The sequence below is a fragment of the Chelmon rostratus genome, chromosome 22 (genome assembly GCF_017976325.1).
Source record: "Chelmon rostratus isolate fCheRos1 chromosome 22, fCheRos1.pri, whole genome shotgun sequence".
In the NCBI taxonomy this organism is placed as follows: domain Eukaryota; kingdom Metazoa; phylum Chordata; class Actinopteri; order Chaetodontiformes; family Chaetodontidae; genus Chelmon; species Chelmon rostratus.
This window is the reverse complement of record NC_055679.1, coordinates 20,612,398-20,629,668: the sequence shown is the minus strand read 5'-3', so window position 1 is coordinate 20,629,668 and position 17,271 is coordinate 20,612,398. Positions and strand designations below refer to the sequence as shown.

Below are 17,271 nucleotides of genomic sequence, written 5' to 3'. Positions count from 1 at the left end.
TGTGAGAATGATTGAATTCATCTGGTTTGGAGGAACGTCGGCGTTTGTGTGTCGGAGCGAAGCTGCCAAACAGAACTGTTCTACATTCTTGTTGGTCTTTAGAGATGAACGATTGTTGAAGTTTGATTCTTTCCGTCTGTTTGTTTCCAGCTGCTGCTGAGTTTCTGAGTTTCACTTCAGCAGCCATGTCTCACGTCTCTGTTTCACCTCTCACCTGTCCTCTGTGATCTACTGGTAGGCTGGTAGATCACAGAGGACAGGGATCTGCTGCGGGGTCACCGGGGGCCCCTGATTGGGCCCCTGGAGAACAGGGGGTCCATTGATGCGGCGTGGCGTCGGGTCTTTGAAGTTCAGTCATGTGAAGATGAAATGAAAGTTGTTGTCTGCTGACAGGTACAACCAACAGGTGTTCACCAGCTGAAGTTAACGGGTCAGATCTTAGAGATCTTGTCCTGCTCTTCTTCAGCAGACGCTCATGCTTCATCTCTGAAGTGAGCATTAATCTGTTCTGACACCTCTGACAGGAAGCATTTTCATTTTTACGCTCGCAAATATTTCCCACAATGCCACACTGAAGTTTAATCATGTCAAACATTGAGCTGTCCAACAATGACAAAGTTATTGAGATCATCCATCTACGTTATCAGGTCTTATATTATATTTATGTTTAGAACATGCAACACTGAGGCTCATTATACAAAACATACAAGCAATGAACTGAAACGACCAATAAAGAGACAGAAATACAGCAGTTTGTCTGCAGGTCTGAGCTCTGACACGTCTCCATACAGCTGTGATTTTAATTAGCAACACTGATTTTAGCCTGTTGAAGAAGCTAACAGTGATTTTAGCCTGTTGAAGAAGCTTACAGTGATTTCAGCCTGTTGAAGAAGCTAACAGTGATTTTAGCCTGTTGAAGAAGCTTACAGTGATTTTAGCCTGTTGGAGAAGCTAACACTGATTTTAGCCTGTTGAAGAAGCTAACAGTGATTTTAGCCTGTTGAAGAAGCTTACAGTGATTTCAGCCTGTTGAAGAAGCTAACAGTGATTTCAGCCTGTTGAAGAAGCTAACAGTGATTTTAGCCTGTTGGAGAAGCTAACACTGATTTTAGCCTGTTGCAGAAGCTAACACCGATTTTAGCCTGTTAAAGAAGCTAACAGTGATTTTAGCCTGTTGGAGAAGCTAACAGTGATTTTAGCCTGTTGAAGAAGCTAACACTGATTTCAGCCTGTTGAAGAAGCTAACACTGATTTCAGCCTGTTGAAGAAGCTAACAGTGATTTTAGCCTGTTGAAGAAGCTTACAGTGATTTCAGCCTGTTGAAGAAGCTAACAGTGATTTTAGCCTGTTGGAGAAGCTAACAGTGATTTTAGCCTGTTGGAGAAGCTAACAGTGATTTTAGCCTGTTGAAGAAGCTAACAGTGATTTCAGCCTGTTGGAGAAGCTAGCAGTGATTTTAGCCTGTTGGAGAAGCTAACAGTGATTTCAGCCTGTTAAAGAAGCTAACAGTGATTTTAGCCTGTTGGAGAAGCTAACAGTGATTTTAGCCTGTTAAAGAAGCTAACAGTGATTTTAGCCTGTTAATGAAGCTAACACTGATTTTAGCCTGTTGGAGAAGCTAACACTAATTTTAGCCTGTTGGAGAAGCTAACAGTGATTTTAGCCTGTTGGAGAAGCTAACAGTGATTTTAGACTGTTGGAGAAGCTAACAGTGATTTTAGCCTTTTAAAGAAGCTAACAGTGATTTTAGCCTGTTGGAGAAGTTAACAGTGATTTCAGCCTGTTGGAGAAGCTAACAGTGATTTTAGCCTGTTGGAGAAGCTAACAGTGATTTTAGCCTGTTAAAGAAGCTAACAGTGATTTTAGCCTGTTGGAGAAGCTAACAGTGATTTCAGCCTGTTGGAGAAGCTAACAGTGATTTTAGCCTGTTGGAGAAGCTAACACTGATTTCAGCCTGTTGGAGAAGCTAACAGTGATTTTAGCCTGTTGGAGAAGCTAACAGTGATTTCAGCCTGTTGGAGAAGCTAACAGTGATTTTAGCCTGTTGGAGAAGCTAACAGTGATTTTAGCTAACTATAAAACCAGCAGGAAACAGGCGTCTCTTGTGTTGTTAATGTCAGTGTTTGACTACATGAATTATGTCTAAAGTCACATTATGTCCTTCTGGGGGCCATTCAGCTTCATCGCTCCTCCCCTTTCTGTTGAAATAGAACTCTTACTCTGCATTACTATTATTATTATTTTTACGATAATGTAATTTTTTAATCTTTATGTATTATGTTTTATTTACCATTTGCACATCTGCAGTAGCCTTAGCACATGCAGGGATGAGCATTATATTTAATTTTTGAAGAATGGCCTCATGTGATGATTCAGACGACAACACTTCATCTCTCATGTGATTCCTACTCTGAACATTAAAACTTCAGAGTCAGAGAAAACGTCCCCTGCTCTGCAGTAAGAATCACAGTCCACATGTTCGTCATCAGCAGCTTGAAGGAATAAATCCAGACAGAAAGAGTCTGAACTCTGACTGCTGCTGGATGAACACACGACAACCGACACATTCAAACCTGCAGCGTCCTCACGAGTCAGCATTTAAATTCATATAACAACATAACATAATCTGAACTAAAACAGGATAAAATAATGATATAAAGTACAACACATTACTGTCAGTGTCTCATTCACTGATGCTCAGAATGAACTCTTTCATCTGTTTGGACAAAGAGACAATTTGGATTCCAGACTTTCCTAAATGTAACACAGGAAGTCATTTTAAACTGACGTTTTATTCTGTCCATCAAAACCAACATTAGAATGTGTATAGCCATATATATATATTATATGAATGTAATATTTGACTGTGTTTTTGCTTTTGTAATCATTATTTCTTCAGTTGCGCTGAATGTTTGCTCACTTCGTCTCATCTCAGTCCATCTGATCTGAGCTTTTTGTTCTTCAGGGGGTTTCAGGAGGTCTCAGACTCTGTGTCCCAATAAGGCAGCGGCCGTTTGTCAGAGCTGATGTCCTGATCCGGATTATCAGCCGGGTTTTCTCAGAGTGTCGCATCAGATCAGCTGAACTCTTTGATCAAACTGAGGATTATTTCTCTGTGTCTGTTGGACGTGATGCATAAAGTTTTGGAGAAAATCAAACCTTCACCACAAACTGAGGAAGAGGAAGAGAACCAACAGTTTCCTCTTCTTTTCAGACTTTTTCTATCGCTTCTCATGAATTTCACTCCACACAAATCCGACAAAACACAACGAACTTTGTTTAAATCAAAGAAATAAAGACTTCAGACTTCAGCAAACAAAGCTCAGCTCGACTTTCAGGCCAAACCAGCCTCCGAGTTTTAATTTTTATTTAATGTAGAGACATAAAACCTCCGTCAGCGTGAACACAATCAAACAGGAACTGCAGCTTATTAAACTGAAGAAACAGAACTTTCTTCAGTTTAATAAGCTGCAGTAACAGCCGTCATTCTAATGAAGTGCACAGTTTCCATACAGGGGGAGTCTCTGAGTTCTGGACCTGGACCAGCCCGTGTCGGTATGTTGAACTAAACATGCAGCAGAAAGACAAAAGGGTCGCAGCCGTCGACGTGGCGGCGAGCTCGGGGACGGCCGCTCGTCGGCGGATGAAAGGCGGCGTCTGCGTTTTTGGTGCTTCTCAGTCGCTGTCGGTGTGTTTTGGTGGTTGGCGGCGGCCGTTCTCAGACCGGCGTCCCATCCGTTTGAGCGTTTACACTGAGCTCAGGTACGAACAAGAAAATCCCTGTTAAGTTTTCTTGTCGCACTTTGTCGCGAGCCGCGGCGCCGAGGTGCAGAATGTGACGCCGCTGCGACGAAACCTGCAGCAGAAGAAGAAGAGTGCGTGTTTGTGAGGACGTGTGTGTGCGCGACGGCGGCGGCTCTGAAGTCAGGGCCAGACGTGGCGGCTCCCACGGGGCCCCTGAACCGAGCCGGGCGGGTTTATTTGACCTCTGACCTCTGAGATTAGGAGAGTTTAATGGGACAACGCTGGCGAGAGAGCTGTGACACAAAAGAGAAGAAGGAGGCTTTGATTTAAAGACAGAACAGAAGAAGAGAACAGTTCAGTCATGAGAACAGGAAGTCAAGAAGTCTTCATCTCTTTTTACTTCACCTCTTCATCCCTGCGTGAGGACAAACTGGACTTCAAGGACCAATCACTCATATTCTCATCATACAGTAGAACGATCCACCTCCTCTGGTCACACGGCTGCTGGTTCACTGAAATACTGAACCCGGGTCGGTCCGTTATGTGCTGACTCAGCTGTTTATATGCAGAACGTTGGTATATTTCAGTCAACAACGAACAGACTGGGTCCTCTGCAGTGGTCCAGAAACCTGACCCCCTTCCTGTTCTGGCCTCTGTTTGTTTCAGGACTGCGGTTTGCTGGTTCAGCCAGATCGGTCCTGCGGTCTCCAGCCTTTCATCAAGTCTCAGAGTTCACTTCAGACCTGCAGCTCAGGACACGTACCAGGTCTGATATGTGATGTGATATATGCATTTATATTTACTCTTTTATGCTAAGCTACGCTAGCAAGATCCTGAGAAAACAAAAAAAAATCTCAAACTGTTCCTGCGTGTCTCCTGTGTGTCTCTGTCTCACCTGTCTCAGGTCAGTGGGTGGTTCCATGTCTCAGCTGTTCTGACAACAGGACGTGTGATTGGAGGGAGGTTGCCTGGCAACCAGATGGCTGTTATCACCCATTAGTGGACCGCCCCCTGCTGCAGGACTGTATGACGGACAGGAAGGTGAGGTCATGTGATCGCTGTAGCACTCGATGTTTTCACCTGGATTTATGTTAGAATCCAAACATTTTACCGACAGTAACGACGTCTCTCACGCTAGTTTCCTTCACTCATCCACGGCTGTTAAAGGAAACAGAAACATGAACATTAGAGGAGACGTGGTGTAACGTAACGTTACCATAACAACAGCGTGCACGTACGAACATTCGAACTACTCGACACTCGACAGTTCACGTCCTCGGGTCCTCAGCAACACGCCCACCAGGTCTGAGTCAGGTTCAGACTGACTCCCTTCCTTTATCGTTTCCTGTCGTTTTGCTGTTTGACATCAAATTAACCCAAAAATTAACCCCCAGGTGTTGTTTATCGGCGACTCGACCAATCGTGGGATGATGTACTTCCTGATGGAGCGGGTGAACTCCAGTCTGGAGGACTGGGGGAAGGCTCACGACACGCTGGTTTACAGGAACCTGAACGGCGGACGGACGCTGGTCAGCTACTCGTATTATCCTCAGTTCTGGTTGGAAAAGAACCAGAGACCCACATTCAGACAGGCTCTGCTGCAGCTGCTCGACAGGTGAGAGGGGGTCTCGGTGGCGGTCAAAGGTCATGTGATGTTTATGTGCTGACGAGTTTCTTCCCTAAAGGTCACGACCTCTGGTGAACTCTAACCTGACAGTTCTGGTGGTGGGAGGAGTCCAGTGGCTCAACACGGATCACCTGAGGACGATCCGAGAGGTACTGAGCAGGTGAGCGGCTACGCCGACACATCTGATTACAATAAAGTGACGATGTTACTCAGCACTGACGCACAGCGAACATACAGTTTGTAACGAATATAGTTTTAGTTCCGGTTCCTTCACTTTGTTGGATTTGATGCAGATTAGCAGCGTCGCTTTGAGCTAAATGCTAACAAACTCACAGTGGCAATGCTAACATGCTAATGTTCATTATCTTAGTTCAAGGTGTTAGCATGATAATTAGCAGTGAACACAAAGTACATCTGGGGCTGATGGGAATGTTATTAGGTGTTGACCTGATGATGGCGCTACATGAAAAGTCAGAGCATCAACAAACTTATTGAAAAAAAGTTTGTTTGTTTTAACTGATGACGTCACAGCGTGATCTGCTGTTCATGTTTACACAGCAGTGTCATCAGCGTACAGGTTTACAGTGAGTACAGGTGTGAAAGTCAGCTCTCTGGTTACTATGACGACACATTTTCACTCTGTTCTCTCCTCGCCCTCCTCAGAGAGTCTCTCGGCGATATCGCGGTGGTGGTGAAATCTTTGGGGATGGGTTTCCACCTTCCTGTAGACGGGATCCGGTCTCTCAGTCTGGTACGTGTCCGTTTCCTGCTGCAGGTTCACGGCTGACCGAGAACTGCTTCTGTACCTGTTTTCACATTAACACACATAATCAAAGCCGCCTGTCTTCACCTGGATCTGGACCTCTTTCAGACAGAGATCCAGGAGCTGTACAGAGAGAACCGTGACATCGTCGCCACAGCAAAGCACCATGGGTACGAGGTGATCGACACATTCAGCATCACCGTGGGTCGATACAAAGAGTTCCTGCAGGGACGATGTGCCTGCCACTTTCATGAGGTAACACGACTCTGGATCACTAAATAACACGTTCATTCATCCCTTAAATTGTCCTCAAAGGAACAGAAACGAGAACAAGACCTGACGTGGGGACGCGACGCCGTCCTCTTCTGTTCACCCTCAACGATTCCACAAGATCAAGAGTTTGACACGTTCACCTGAAGGTTCCCACAGTTTCCAGTGAACACTGGATAGTTCCCAGTTCCAATGACATCACACGAGAATACTTTATGTACTTTTCTGAATGTCTGTCAGTAAATATTTAACAGAAACGGTTTCCCAGTGGTCAACGGGAAGAAGAAAATTAGAAAACTATGAAAGCTTTGTTTAAAGATGAATTACATTTTTTATCTTCAGCTGAATCTTTATTATTTGCTCGTAGCATCAGTCGACACCACAGACCACAACATTCACAGCCTAAAGCTGGTTTCTCCCGAGATGAAACAAAAGCAGCGATCCCAAAGGTTGAATCAATGAAACTTTGCAGACGTGAACACTTCCACTTCCTGTTTGTATTTTCCATCAATGAGCCGGTGAGGGAGTGAGTGTGTGATTAGCAGTTAGCGGCTCATGGAAACACACTGAGAGCAGCCGCCGTGTCTGGACTGGTTTCATATGTTAACGTCGAGCTGATGTCAGCAGAAATATTGATGTTGCTCAGAAATGGTTTGTATACCGATGAAGATATTTGATCACAAAAGAATTTAACTGCTTTACTTTTTTAAAGATTAAAAGCTTTTTTCAGACCAGTTTTAGGAAGACAAGATGTTCACAGGTTGTTTCAAAGACAGGAAACACAAACTGTAGGACTAAAAATAAAAGTAAAACTACAGACACTGGTCCTGGTTTTCCTCCAGGAAACATTCTGGGTCCAGTTCTTCTTTTTTTCTAGGCCCCCCCATGGAAACAACTGTAGATCTCAGGTTTTTTGAGTTCTTTCCATGCAGAGTGGAAACGTGTGAAAGACGTGGCGTCTAAAGTTTAGACCAGTCAAACCAGGAAGTTAAACTGAAAGACTTTCAGCTCACCTGAACTCTGTCAGCCAATGAGAATCAACATGATCAGAAATGTCCTGGACCAATCAGAGAAGGGGATTTTCTGATTTGACAGACATTAAAACCAGGTGTTGGTGTCTCTTCCTCTGTGCTGACAGGTGGAGAAGTTTCCGTCCTCCAGACTCTCAGGGGACATGACGTCCACGGCCAACAGAACCAGATCCACCAGAACCAGATCTAAACTCAGCAGCCAATCAACTGTGCTGGACACAGAGCAGGGGGCGTGGCCTAAACAATTGTCCTATCATGTGAGAGGGCCAGTGAACCAGGTGTACTCTGAGATCCTGCTGAGTCGCCTGTGTCCCAAAACCAGAGACTGAACAGCTGAGTGTGTGTGTGTGTGTGTGTGTGTGTGTGTGTGTGTGTGTGTGTGTGTGTGTGCGCGTCTGAACGATGAATGAAAGAGTAAAAAGAACCATGAGGACAGAAAAAGACTGAAGGCTGAACTTGTCCCTCGTTCTCCTGCAGGACTCAGAGGTGCGACGGTCAAACATAAAACGACCTGACGCTCAGAAAGAAACTAAAGCTCCAGAGTTGAGGGTCCAAAGTGAAAACACAGATTCTCCATGATAAACAGAAAATCACCAAAAGTACCTGAAGTACTTCCTCGTGTGCCGTTTGTGAACAAACACTTCAGGTGTTTTGACATGATCCTGATCTGCAGAGACCACTTCCTGAAGCACTCCGTCATTTTCCAGCCGGCTCGTTTTTAATGCAACAGAGTTAGCTTCCGATGCTACAGCTACATGCTGCTGTGCAGATGTGCAGCAGCTGGTGTTACTGCAGAGTACTGAGGACCAGGATCTGCTGCAGACCAGCTGCTGGTCTCACTAGTCAGCCTCTAGTAGTTTTTCTGTATCTGTGGTCAGTTCTTATCAAACAGTGATGAGTGTGATGCTGACCTCAGATCAGCCTGTGGGCCTCCACACAGTGTTTAAATACCTCAGTCACAGACTTACTGTGTTGATCAGAAAACACCAAAGACTCGATGCTAACTGTGTTTATCACGAGAAAGAAACGTCTTATTTGAGTCTCTGCTCATATTTTCTATATTTTTCTACAGATGGATATTGTGCCTTTACTTCGCAACATGTTTACATGCTGGAAAATAGAATATATGATATTTATATGAATGTAATGATCCTCCTGTTCTTTAAACCTGAAACTGTTGACCAGAAAGCAAACAGACACAAAGACAGTTTATTAATAACAAATTCAACTGTGAAGACGAGAAGCCGGTTTTAATTTAACTTTATCAAAACTTCACTTTATTCCATGAATGTTCAAATTCTTCATCTTCACAACTTTTCTGTAAACTGTGTCTTTATACATTTTAATATATCTTTGCCATAAAAGTGATATGTATGATGAGACTGACTGTCCTTCATGTTTCAGTTCTCAGTTTGTGGTTTTGTCTTTTTGTTCTTCTTCTCTGACACGAGCCCAGTGAGGCCGAGGCTGAAGGCTCTGAACAACTAATCACGTCATTAAGGGATTTATTAATTGTTTTTTAGTCATATTTGTTTATTTCTAATTTCGTTTTTTATTCATCTGGAATCAGCTCAGCGTGTGAATAATGAAGCAGACAACGTGGAATCCAGCAGTAACTCTGCTGTCAGTGAACTTGGAATACCCAGCAGGGTTAAATCGGCTGTTTCACTGGAGTCTGGTGATATTTCGGGGGTTTTAATCTTTGTTTAGGCTACTGTCACATGTTTTCCCGTGATTAAACCTAACCCTGACACCGAACTCCATTCAAATTCAAAGAAGTTGACTGAATCTCTTTCGTCATGATCACGGATCAGATGTAAAATCGGCAAAGACCCTTCAGGCAGTGCCAGAGTCACCAGAAGCTTCCATTATGCGACAGTGTTGAATTGACCAACTTTTGAATGGAGTTTGGTGTCGGGCCACACGCCTCTAACGTTCTGCAACACTTCCACCAAACTCTGTTGAAAAATCAAACATTTAATTCTTCACCTGGAGACCTTTTATTCTTCATAGATCAAATGTCAGACTGTCGCATAAATATCCAGAAAACTGCCGTTTGTCTTTTTGATCCTCCTGTCCGTCCAATCAGCGCCCAGCTGTGACGTCAGCTGCTGAATATGAATCCTCTGCTGGTCCAATGAGGGTCGTCCGGGACTCAGACGGTTCTGGCTCATCTCCTGCACACCACAGCTGGTCTGGAGGCTGAACCAAGTCGTCCAGGACGCATCAGCACGCGCAGTCAGAGCAGCACTGCGCGGGCGGAGGCCGCCACCGTGCCCCCGCTTCTTCTCTCCGGGATCATTAACGCACTGCGCCCAGGATTAATGAATGTGCTCCTGGACCGGGTTTTAGTATGAGACAGGGGCTCCTGCCGATGGACAGACTGAGAGCGCAGCCCGGCGGCTCAGACAGGTGAAGAGGTCATGGAGAGCCGGAGCTGTGGAGTCCGGCACATGTGCGCCCTGACTCTGCTGCTGGTCTCCGTGTGTCCCCTGTGCTGCAGAGCCAGCTGGATGTAAGTATGAGCCCGCTGGTTCAGGATCCGCGCTCATTTAACGCTGTCACCGTTGGAGGTCTAACGCAACCAAATCCAGCAAAGAAACGGTCAGTTTCAGGCAGTTCGCGTGCAGCTCGTATTTCTTTACCGGGATTCATCCAGTCTTTTCCCACAAACATACGCGGAACCAAGTTCAATTTCTGCCGTTGCTAAAAGTTTCCTCGGAGTTTCGCTTTGCTGTCGAGCCACCTGGACGTGCGCGTGTCCGCGGGATCCTCGCTGCGGCGCGTCGCTCTCCGCGGTTCCCTTCGGAGATCCACAGCCGAACTCTTCGGAAGAAAGGGTCAGTTTAAGGCTTCTCTGTGTACCTGCTCAGTTCCTGGAGTGACAAATACTCTTACGATTGGTTCTTGTTGGAATCGTCTGTCATTTGATTTTTCTCGAAACGCGCACACCAGATGGCTGAAAGTAGGAATATGGAATAAATCCACTTTCCACGGTCCCCCGTAGATCCACCTGGAGCCTCCGTCCTCTGTCCTCGTGAGATCTGAGCTGGAGCGCGCGGGTCTTACGCAGTTAATCTCGGAGATCCAATAAAGCCAAATCCCATTAAAGAAACATCGATTTTATGGAGTCCTCGTGTATCTCCTCAGGTGGGCTACAGACTGCTTCAGATATTATTTCCTACTTTTTTGAGTGACGTGATAGAATTTGGGATGTGTGAAATGCACACGTGCAAATAAAATATGAGCTTTACATTTTGTCTTTTCGGCCAATTCCTTCAGGGGACAACAAGTGAATCAACCTCAAAATCTCTACATTTGGACCTGGAATGCAGAGTTTCAGCCTCAGATCCACTGAAACCAAAGTCCCTTTGAAAAGAAGTGAATTTCCAGGCTCGCGGCGCAAAGACTCAGACACAACCCGCTTCACAGTTAATTCGGTTCATGTTTGGGGGTGAAGGGACACTCTTTAAATCGGCGTACAAAAATCTACAGGAGAGCTCTTCTGTAGGTTGAATGTCCTGTTTTCATTGTGGATCCTTCATCCAGTCTGTTCGGTTTGTTTGGGATGTGAACGCGCGTCTGCCTGATTCACGATGTTTCTGAATGTGCTCCCTCACTTTAACATGAAATCGTGAAATCAGGATTTGTGAACATTAATCCAGTTTCCACAGAAGCTGAATCTCTGATGGAAACGTGTTTAAATCAGACTAACGCGCGTGCGGCGCTCTGCGTGCCAACGCGAATAAACTGTCAGATTTAGAAATCGGAATTCCATAGAAAATTAATAAATGTTTAAAATAAATAAACTAGCACATTTAACTAATGTAATTTGCCCCACAAAGTGCCACTCTCCAGTGCTCTATTAAAATGTGATTGTCTAAAGGATTATTATTGGATGTATGTTGAACTGTTAATGAAAGCCTGGGGGTGCGCAGATCTGTTCCGTGTGCAAACACTGACATTTCAAAAACCCTGAATACTCCTAACGGAGTGTGGTGTCCCCGCCCTGACTGACAGCCGCACCTGTCTCATCACCGGTGTCGTCCTCAGGTGGTTGGGTGTGACCCCGCCGGGAGTCCCGGAGAAGCTGGGCTGCGCTGACCTCCCGCTCAGCCACAGACAGCGCGACCTGTGCCGGAGGAAGCCGCACCTGCTGCCCAGCATCCAGGACGGGGCCCGGCTGGCCATCGCCGAGTGTCACAGCCAGTTCAGACACGAGAGGTGGAACTGCTCCACCAGCGACCACCCGGCCGTGTTCGGATACGAGTTAACGAGCGGTGAGGACTCCTGTTCATCCACTCACATCGTTCATGTAACTGTCGCTTGTTTCAGCCTCAGATCACAGCAGCGGGACTCTGCTGGACTACACAGACATCCTGTTTGTCCTGATGGTGGCGCCAGAGAGCAGGCTTTAGCCTCTCTGTGGTGGTCTTTTAAGGACATGACACTCAGATTGCCAGACTGGTTGATGTTTAAACAGTACAGCACTATGTAGCCCTCACCTGGGCCTAATACACCTGAGCCAAGGTGTTTAGTGTTTAAATATTCTGCTGTCAGGAAACACAGTTTGATTATTAATGACTGATTCTGGTTTATTGATGAGTTCAGACTATTTATATTTATATTTATTATATTTTATATTTTTGTTATTTATTATTTTGGTGAAACTGGATCATATTTTATGGAGAAATCCTGCAGCTGCTCTGCCTCAACTCTGGATAGATAGCTTTATTTGTTGCTAAGGTAACTGCTAACTGCTGCTAAGTGTAGCAGCTCGTTATCTCGGTTAGCCGACTCAGCCGAAGGAGAAAACCGCCTTGGCCCTGTTTTAGCCAAACTGACCTGTGTTGGTCTCTGAGGCTGTGTTCAGTGCTCCACTGTTAACATTAGCTGCACGACGTTATTGCCCCCCGTAAACACCAATGAATATCCACGATAAGTCCCTCGCTAGCTGCCTTTGTTTACATGAAACATGTGAGGACACCACTGCGCTAGCAGGGTTAATGAGAACTTTAGCATGTGCTAAAGTGTTTCACTAGTTTTATTCTGATCTGAAAGTATTTGAGTTCTTCCTCTTGAAATTGGAATTATGTCACACTGACCCTCCCTGATGTCACGCTAACCCTCCCCGATGTCACGCTGACCCTCCCTGATGTCACGCTGACCCTCCCTGATGTCACTTTAACCCTCCCTGATGTCACTTTAACCCTCCCCGATGTCACGCTAACCCTCCCCGATGTCACGCTAACCCTCCCTGATGTCACGCCGACCCTCCCTGATGTCACGCCGACCCTGCCTGATGTCACTTTAACCCTCCCTGATGTCACTTTAACCCTCCCCGATGTCACGCTAACCCTCCCCGATGTCACGCTAACCCTCTCTGATGTCACGCCGACCCTCCCTGATGTCACGCTGACCCTCTCTGATGTCACGCCAACCCTCCCTGATGTCACGCCGACCCTCCCTGATGTCACGCTAACCCTCTCTGATGTCACGCCAACCCTCCCTGATGTCACGCTGACCCTCCCCGATGTCACGCTGACCCTCCCCGATGTCACGCTAACCCACCCTGATGTCACGCTGACCCTCCCTGATGTCACGCTGACCCTCCCTGATGTCACTTTAAGCCTCCCTGATGTCACTTTAACCCTCCCTGATGTCACTTTAACCCTCCCCGATGTCACGCTAACCCTCTCTGATGTCACGCCGACCCTCCCTGATGTCATGCTGACCCTGCCTGATGTCACGCTAACCCTCCCTGATGTCACGCTGACCCTCCCTGATGTCACGCTGACCCTCTCTGATGTCACGCTGACCCTGCCCTTCTCTTGTCCTGTAGGAACCAGAGAAACAGCGTTTATCTACGCTGTGATGGCAGCTGGGCTGGTCCACGCCGTCACGCGCTCCTGCAGTCAGGGCAACCTGACGGAGTGCAGCTGCGACGGTCGGCTGCAGGGCAGCGTCTCGCCAAAAGAGGGCTGGCACTGGGGTGGCTGCTCAGACCACATCCAGTACGGGACCTGGTTCAGCCGCAGGTTCATTGACAACAGCAAAAACATGTCGACGAGCAGAGGAGGATACACGCTGATCACCATGAACCAGCACAACAGTGAAGTGGGACGACAGGTGAGAGCGGGACAGAAACCTTTTCTTTATGTCCCTGAAGGTTTATGTTACTGATGTTATGTTTTGTGAGGAAGGAAGCACATTCAAACTAAAAGAACCTCAAAGAACCTCAAAGATACAGCAGAAGCAAACGTTCTCTGTCCTTCATGTCTTCTCTGAGTGTCGTGTCCTCTCTGCCCTTCAGGCCATTCACAGGAAGATGACGACACACTGTCGTTGTCACGGCATCTCCGGCTCCTGCGCGCTGAAGACATGTTGGAAGACGATGGCGCCTTTCGAGCACGTCGGCGTGTACCTGAAGGAGCTGTACGAGCACAGCATTCAGGTGTCGGACCGCTCGAGGAGGAAGACAAAGAGGAAGAATCAGCGCCGCCTCCCCGTCGACAAACAGCAGCTCATCTTCTTCAGCTGGTCTCCAAACTACTGCCTGGAGGACCAGCTGCGCGGTATCGCCGGCACCAGAGGACGCCACTGCAACCGCACCTCCACCGGCTCTGACGGCTGCAACCTGCTGTGCTGCGGCCGAGGATACAACACACACGTGGTGAGACACGTCGAACGCTGCGAGTGCAAGTTCGTCTGGTGCTGCTACGTCCGCTGCAGGCGCTGCGAGAGCATGAATGATGTGCACACCTGCAAGTAAAGACAACAACACACCTGCAAACAAGACAAAAACACACCTGCAAGTAAAGACAAAAACACACCTGCAAACAAAGACAACAACACACCTGCAAATACAGACAACAACACACCTGCAAACAAGACAAAAACACACCTGCAAATACAGACAACAACACACCTGCAAACAAGACAAAAACACACCTGCAAACAAAGACAACAACACACCTGCAAATACAGACAACAACACACCTGCAAATACAGACAACAACACACCTGCAAACAAGACAAAAACACACCTGCAAACAAAGACAACAACACACCTGCAAATACAGACAACAACACACCTGCAAATACAGACAACAACACACCTGCAAATACAGACAAAAACTCACCTGCAAACAAGACAACAACACACCTGCAAGTAAAGACAACAACACACCTGCAAACAAAGACAACAACACACCTGCAAATACAGACAACAACACACCTGCAAACAAAGACAAAAACTCACCTGCAAATACAGACAACAACACACCTGCAAGTAAAGACAACACACCTGCAAATACAGACAACAACACACCTGCAAACAAGACAACAACACACCTGCAAATACAGACAACAACACACCTGCAAACAAAGACAACAACACACCTGCAAACAAGACAACAACACACCTGCAAATACAGACAACAACACACCTGCAAATACAGACAACAACACACCTGCAAACAAAGACAACAACACACCTGCAAACAAAGACAACAACACACCTGCAAACAAGACAACAACACACCTGCAAATACAGACAACAACACACCTGCAAATACAGACAACAACACACCTGCAAACAAGACAACAACACACCTGCAAACAAAGACAACAACACACCTGCAAACAAGACAACAACACACCTGCAAGTAAAGACAACAACACACCTGCAAACAAGACAACAACACACCTGCAAATACAGACAACAACACACCTGCAAACAAGACAACAACACACCTGCAAATACAGACAACAACACACCTGCAAACAAGACAACAACACACCTGCAAATACAGACAACAACACACCTGCAAATACAGACAACAACACACCTGCAAACAAAGACAACAACACACCTGCAAACAAAGACAAAAACTCACCTGCAAACAAAGACAACAACACACCTGCAAACAAAGACAACAACACACCTGCAAATACAGACAACAACACACCTGCAAATACAGACAACAACACACCTGCAAACAAAGACAACAACACACCTGCAAACAAGACAACAACACACCTGCAAACAAAGACAACAACACACCTGCAAACAAAGACAACAACACACCTGCAAACACAGACAACAACACACCTGCAAATACAGACAACAACACACCTGCAAACAAGACAACAACACACCTGCAAATACAGACAACAACACACCTGCAAATACAGACAACAACACACCTGCAAACACAGACAACAACACACCTGCAAACAAAGACAACAACACACCTGCAAACAAGACAACAACACACCTGCAAACAAAGACAACAACACACCTGCAAGTAAAGACAAAAACATACCTGCAAACAAGACAACAACACACCTGCAAATAAAGACTGGGGTGCAAGTGACTCTGGTTGGGGTGCAGGTGTCTCTGGTTTGGGTGCAGGTGTCTCTGGTTTGGGTGCAGGTGATTCTGGTTGGGGTGCAGGTGACTCTGGTTGGGGTGCAGGTGACTCTGGTCAAAAGAAAATGAAATATAAAAACTTAATTTATCACAAAATTATAATCAAAGTAACACAAAATTAAAAAGTTAAAATCCTGAACATTTTCCTCAGATCATTTATTTCTGACGTTATTTATGATCAGAGTGTTTCCACTCATGTGTTGGACTTTATATTTTTGTGGCCGAGTTTCTGGCTGAATATAAGCGACAGGACGGATTCACAGAAAGACTTTTCAAACGTTTTTCTTTTAAATGAATCCCAAACTTTCCACAGCTGCAGCGCCACCATCAGGAGAACTGCAGAGGTGTGTTTATGCAGCTGGATGAAGTTAGATTTATTCGATGGAAGGCCTTTAAGAGGACTCTGGATATTTCTTGGACTGTGGCTTCTTTCTTTGAGACAAACTGATCCGGGACATTTTGCTTTGTGTCGTCTTTGAATCTGAATTTTCTGTTTTCTCAAAGACGAGAAAAGACAGCGAGACGGAAGGAGACGACGCTCGTTCTCTGCTGTTAACGAGGTCGTGAAGTCGTTATAAGAAGAAGACAATGATCACTAATCGTTTGTTGTATCTCTGTGATTACAGACTCGTTCAGGAAAATCAGAAAAAACACCTTCCTGATCGATGAAGATAACGAAACACTTTGGGTTTTATTTTTGACAATAAATTTTCATCAGCTGAAATATTAAGTGTTTAATTTCTGAGTGTGAAACGTTAACGACAGTCTGTCAATTATTGATTTGTGAAATCTATTTATATGATTTGATTAGCGACATCACTTCATCAGTGTCTGCGTGTCCAGATGAGCACTCTACAAATGAACCGTGTTATTATTAAAGTCATGAACGCGTCGTCAGAAACAATCACTACATGTAACAAATGTCACAAACTGTAAAGACATAAAAGCTAAAAATGTTCCTCAATATTCAACAAATAAAGTTCAGCTGACTTCCTGTTTGACTGTCTGACAAGATTCAAACTGTGACAAATATTCTATATATATATAGTTCTTAAGCAGCTGTTCTAAAGGGAACCATGAGAGAATAATCAGCAGTGACTTCCTCTCTGAGTGCACTGTGAGGATCTTCATCTTCATCACTGCTGCCCCCTGATGGATGAAGACAGGCAGGAGGCCAGAAACTTCACAGAGTTGAAGCTGAAGAGGACACACAGAAGCTTTTCATGACTGTTCCGCTGGAACGATACCGACAGCGACGATGGTCAGCAGTTTACAGAGCGCTCGACTAACGGAGCAGAACGATGGCCGACAGCTCGACGCAAAGATTCATCGTTAAAACGGGAGAAAGCAGCGACAACATGTCGGTCACATCAAGCTTCATCATCCAGAGCAGGAAAGATCA

General features: G+C 45.7%; 2 protein-coding genes across 7 annotated transcripts in view; both read left to right on the top strand.

Annotated features, from left to right (window-relative positions):
* Nucleotides 1-17,271, top strand: part of cped1 (cadherin-like and PC-esterase domain containing 1) — a 37,061-nt gene that overhangs the window by 19,541 nt on the left and 249 nt on the right. For 2 of the 6 annotated variants that reach the window (XM_041963795.1, XM_041963794.1), the window contains exons 15-21: nt 4,411-4,510; nt 4,649-4,785; nt 5,139-5,359; nt 5,430-5,531; nt 6,035-6,122; nt 6,243-6,389; nt 7,543-8,817. In XM_041963795.1, coding sequence (XP_041819729.1) covers nt 4,411-4,510; nt 4,649-4,785; nt 5,139-5,359; nt 5,430-5,531; nt 6,035-6,122; nt 6,243-6,389; nt 7,543-7,764 — 1,017 coding nt within the window. In that variant the 3' untranslated portion in view covers nt 7,765-8,817. Of the gene's footprint in view, nt 1-4,410; nt 4,511-4,648; nt 4,786-5,138; nt 5,360-5,429; nt 5,532-6,034; nt 6,123-6,242; nt 6,390-7,542; nt 8,818-17,271 lie in introns of those variants that run through there. The other 4 variants (XR_006007919.1, XR_006007921.1, XR_006007920.1 and 1 more) reach the window with 4 other exon arrangements.
* On the top strand, nt 9,651-14,256 carry wnt16 (wingless-type MMTV integration site family, member 16). Its single transcript, XM_041963797.1, has 4 exons — nt 9,651-9,950; nt 11,489-11,715; nt 13,278-13,564; nt 13,749-14,256. Exons 1-4 carry the CDS (start codon nt 9,859-9,861, stop codon nt 14,205-14,207), a joined length of 1,065 nt encoding a protein of 354 aa, XP_041819731.1. The 5' UTR covers nt 9,651-9,858; the 3' UTR covers nt 14,208-14,256.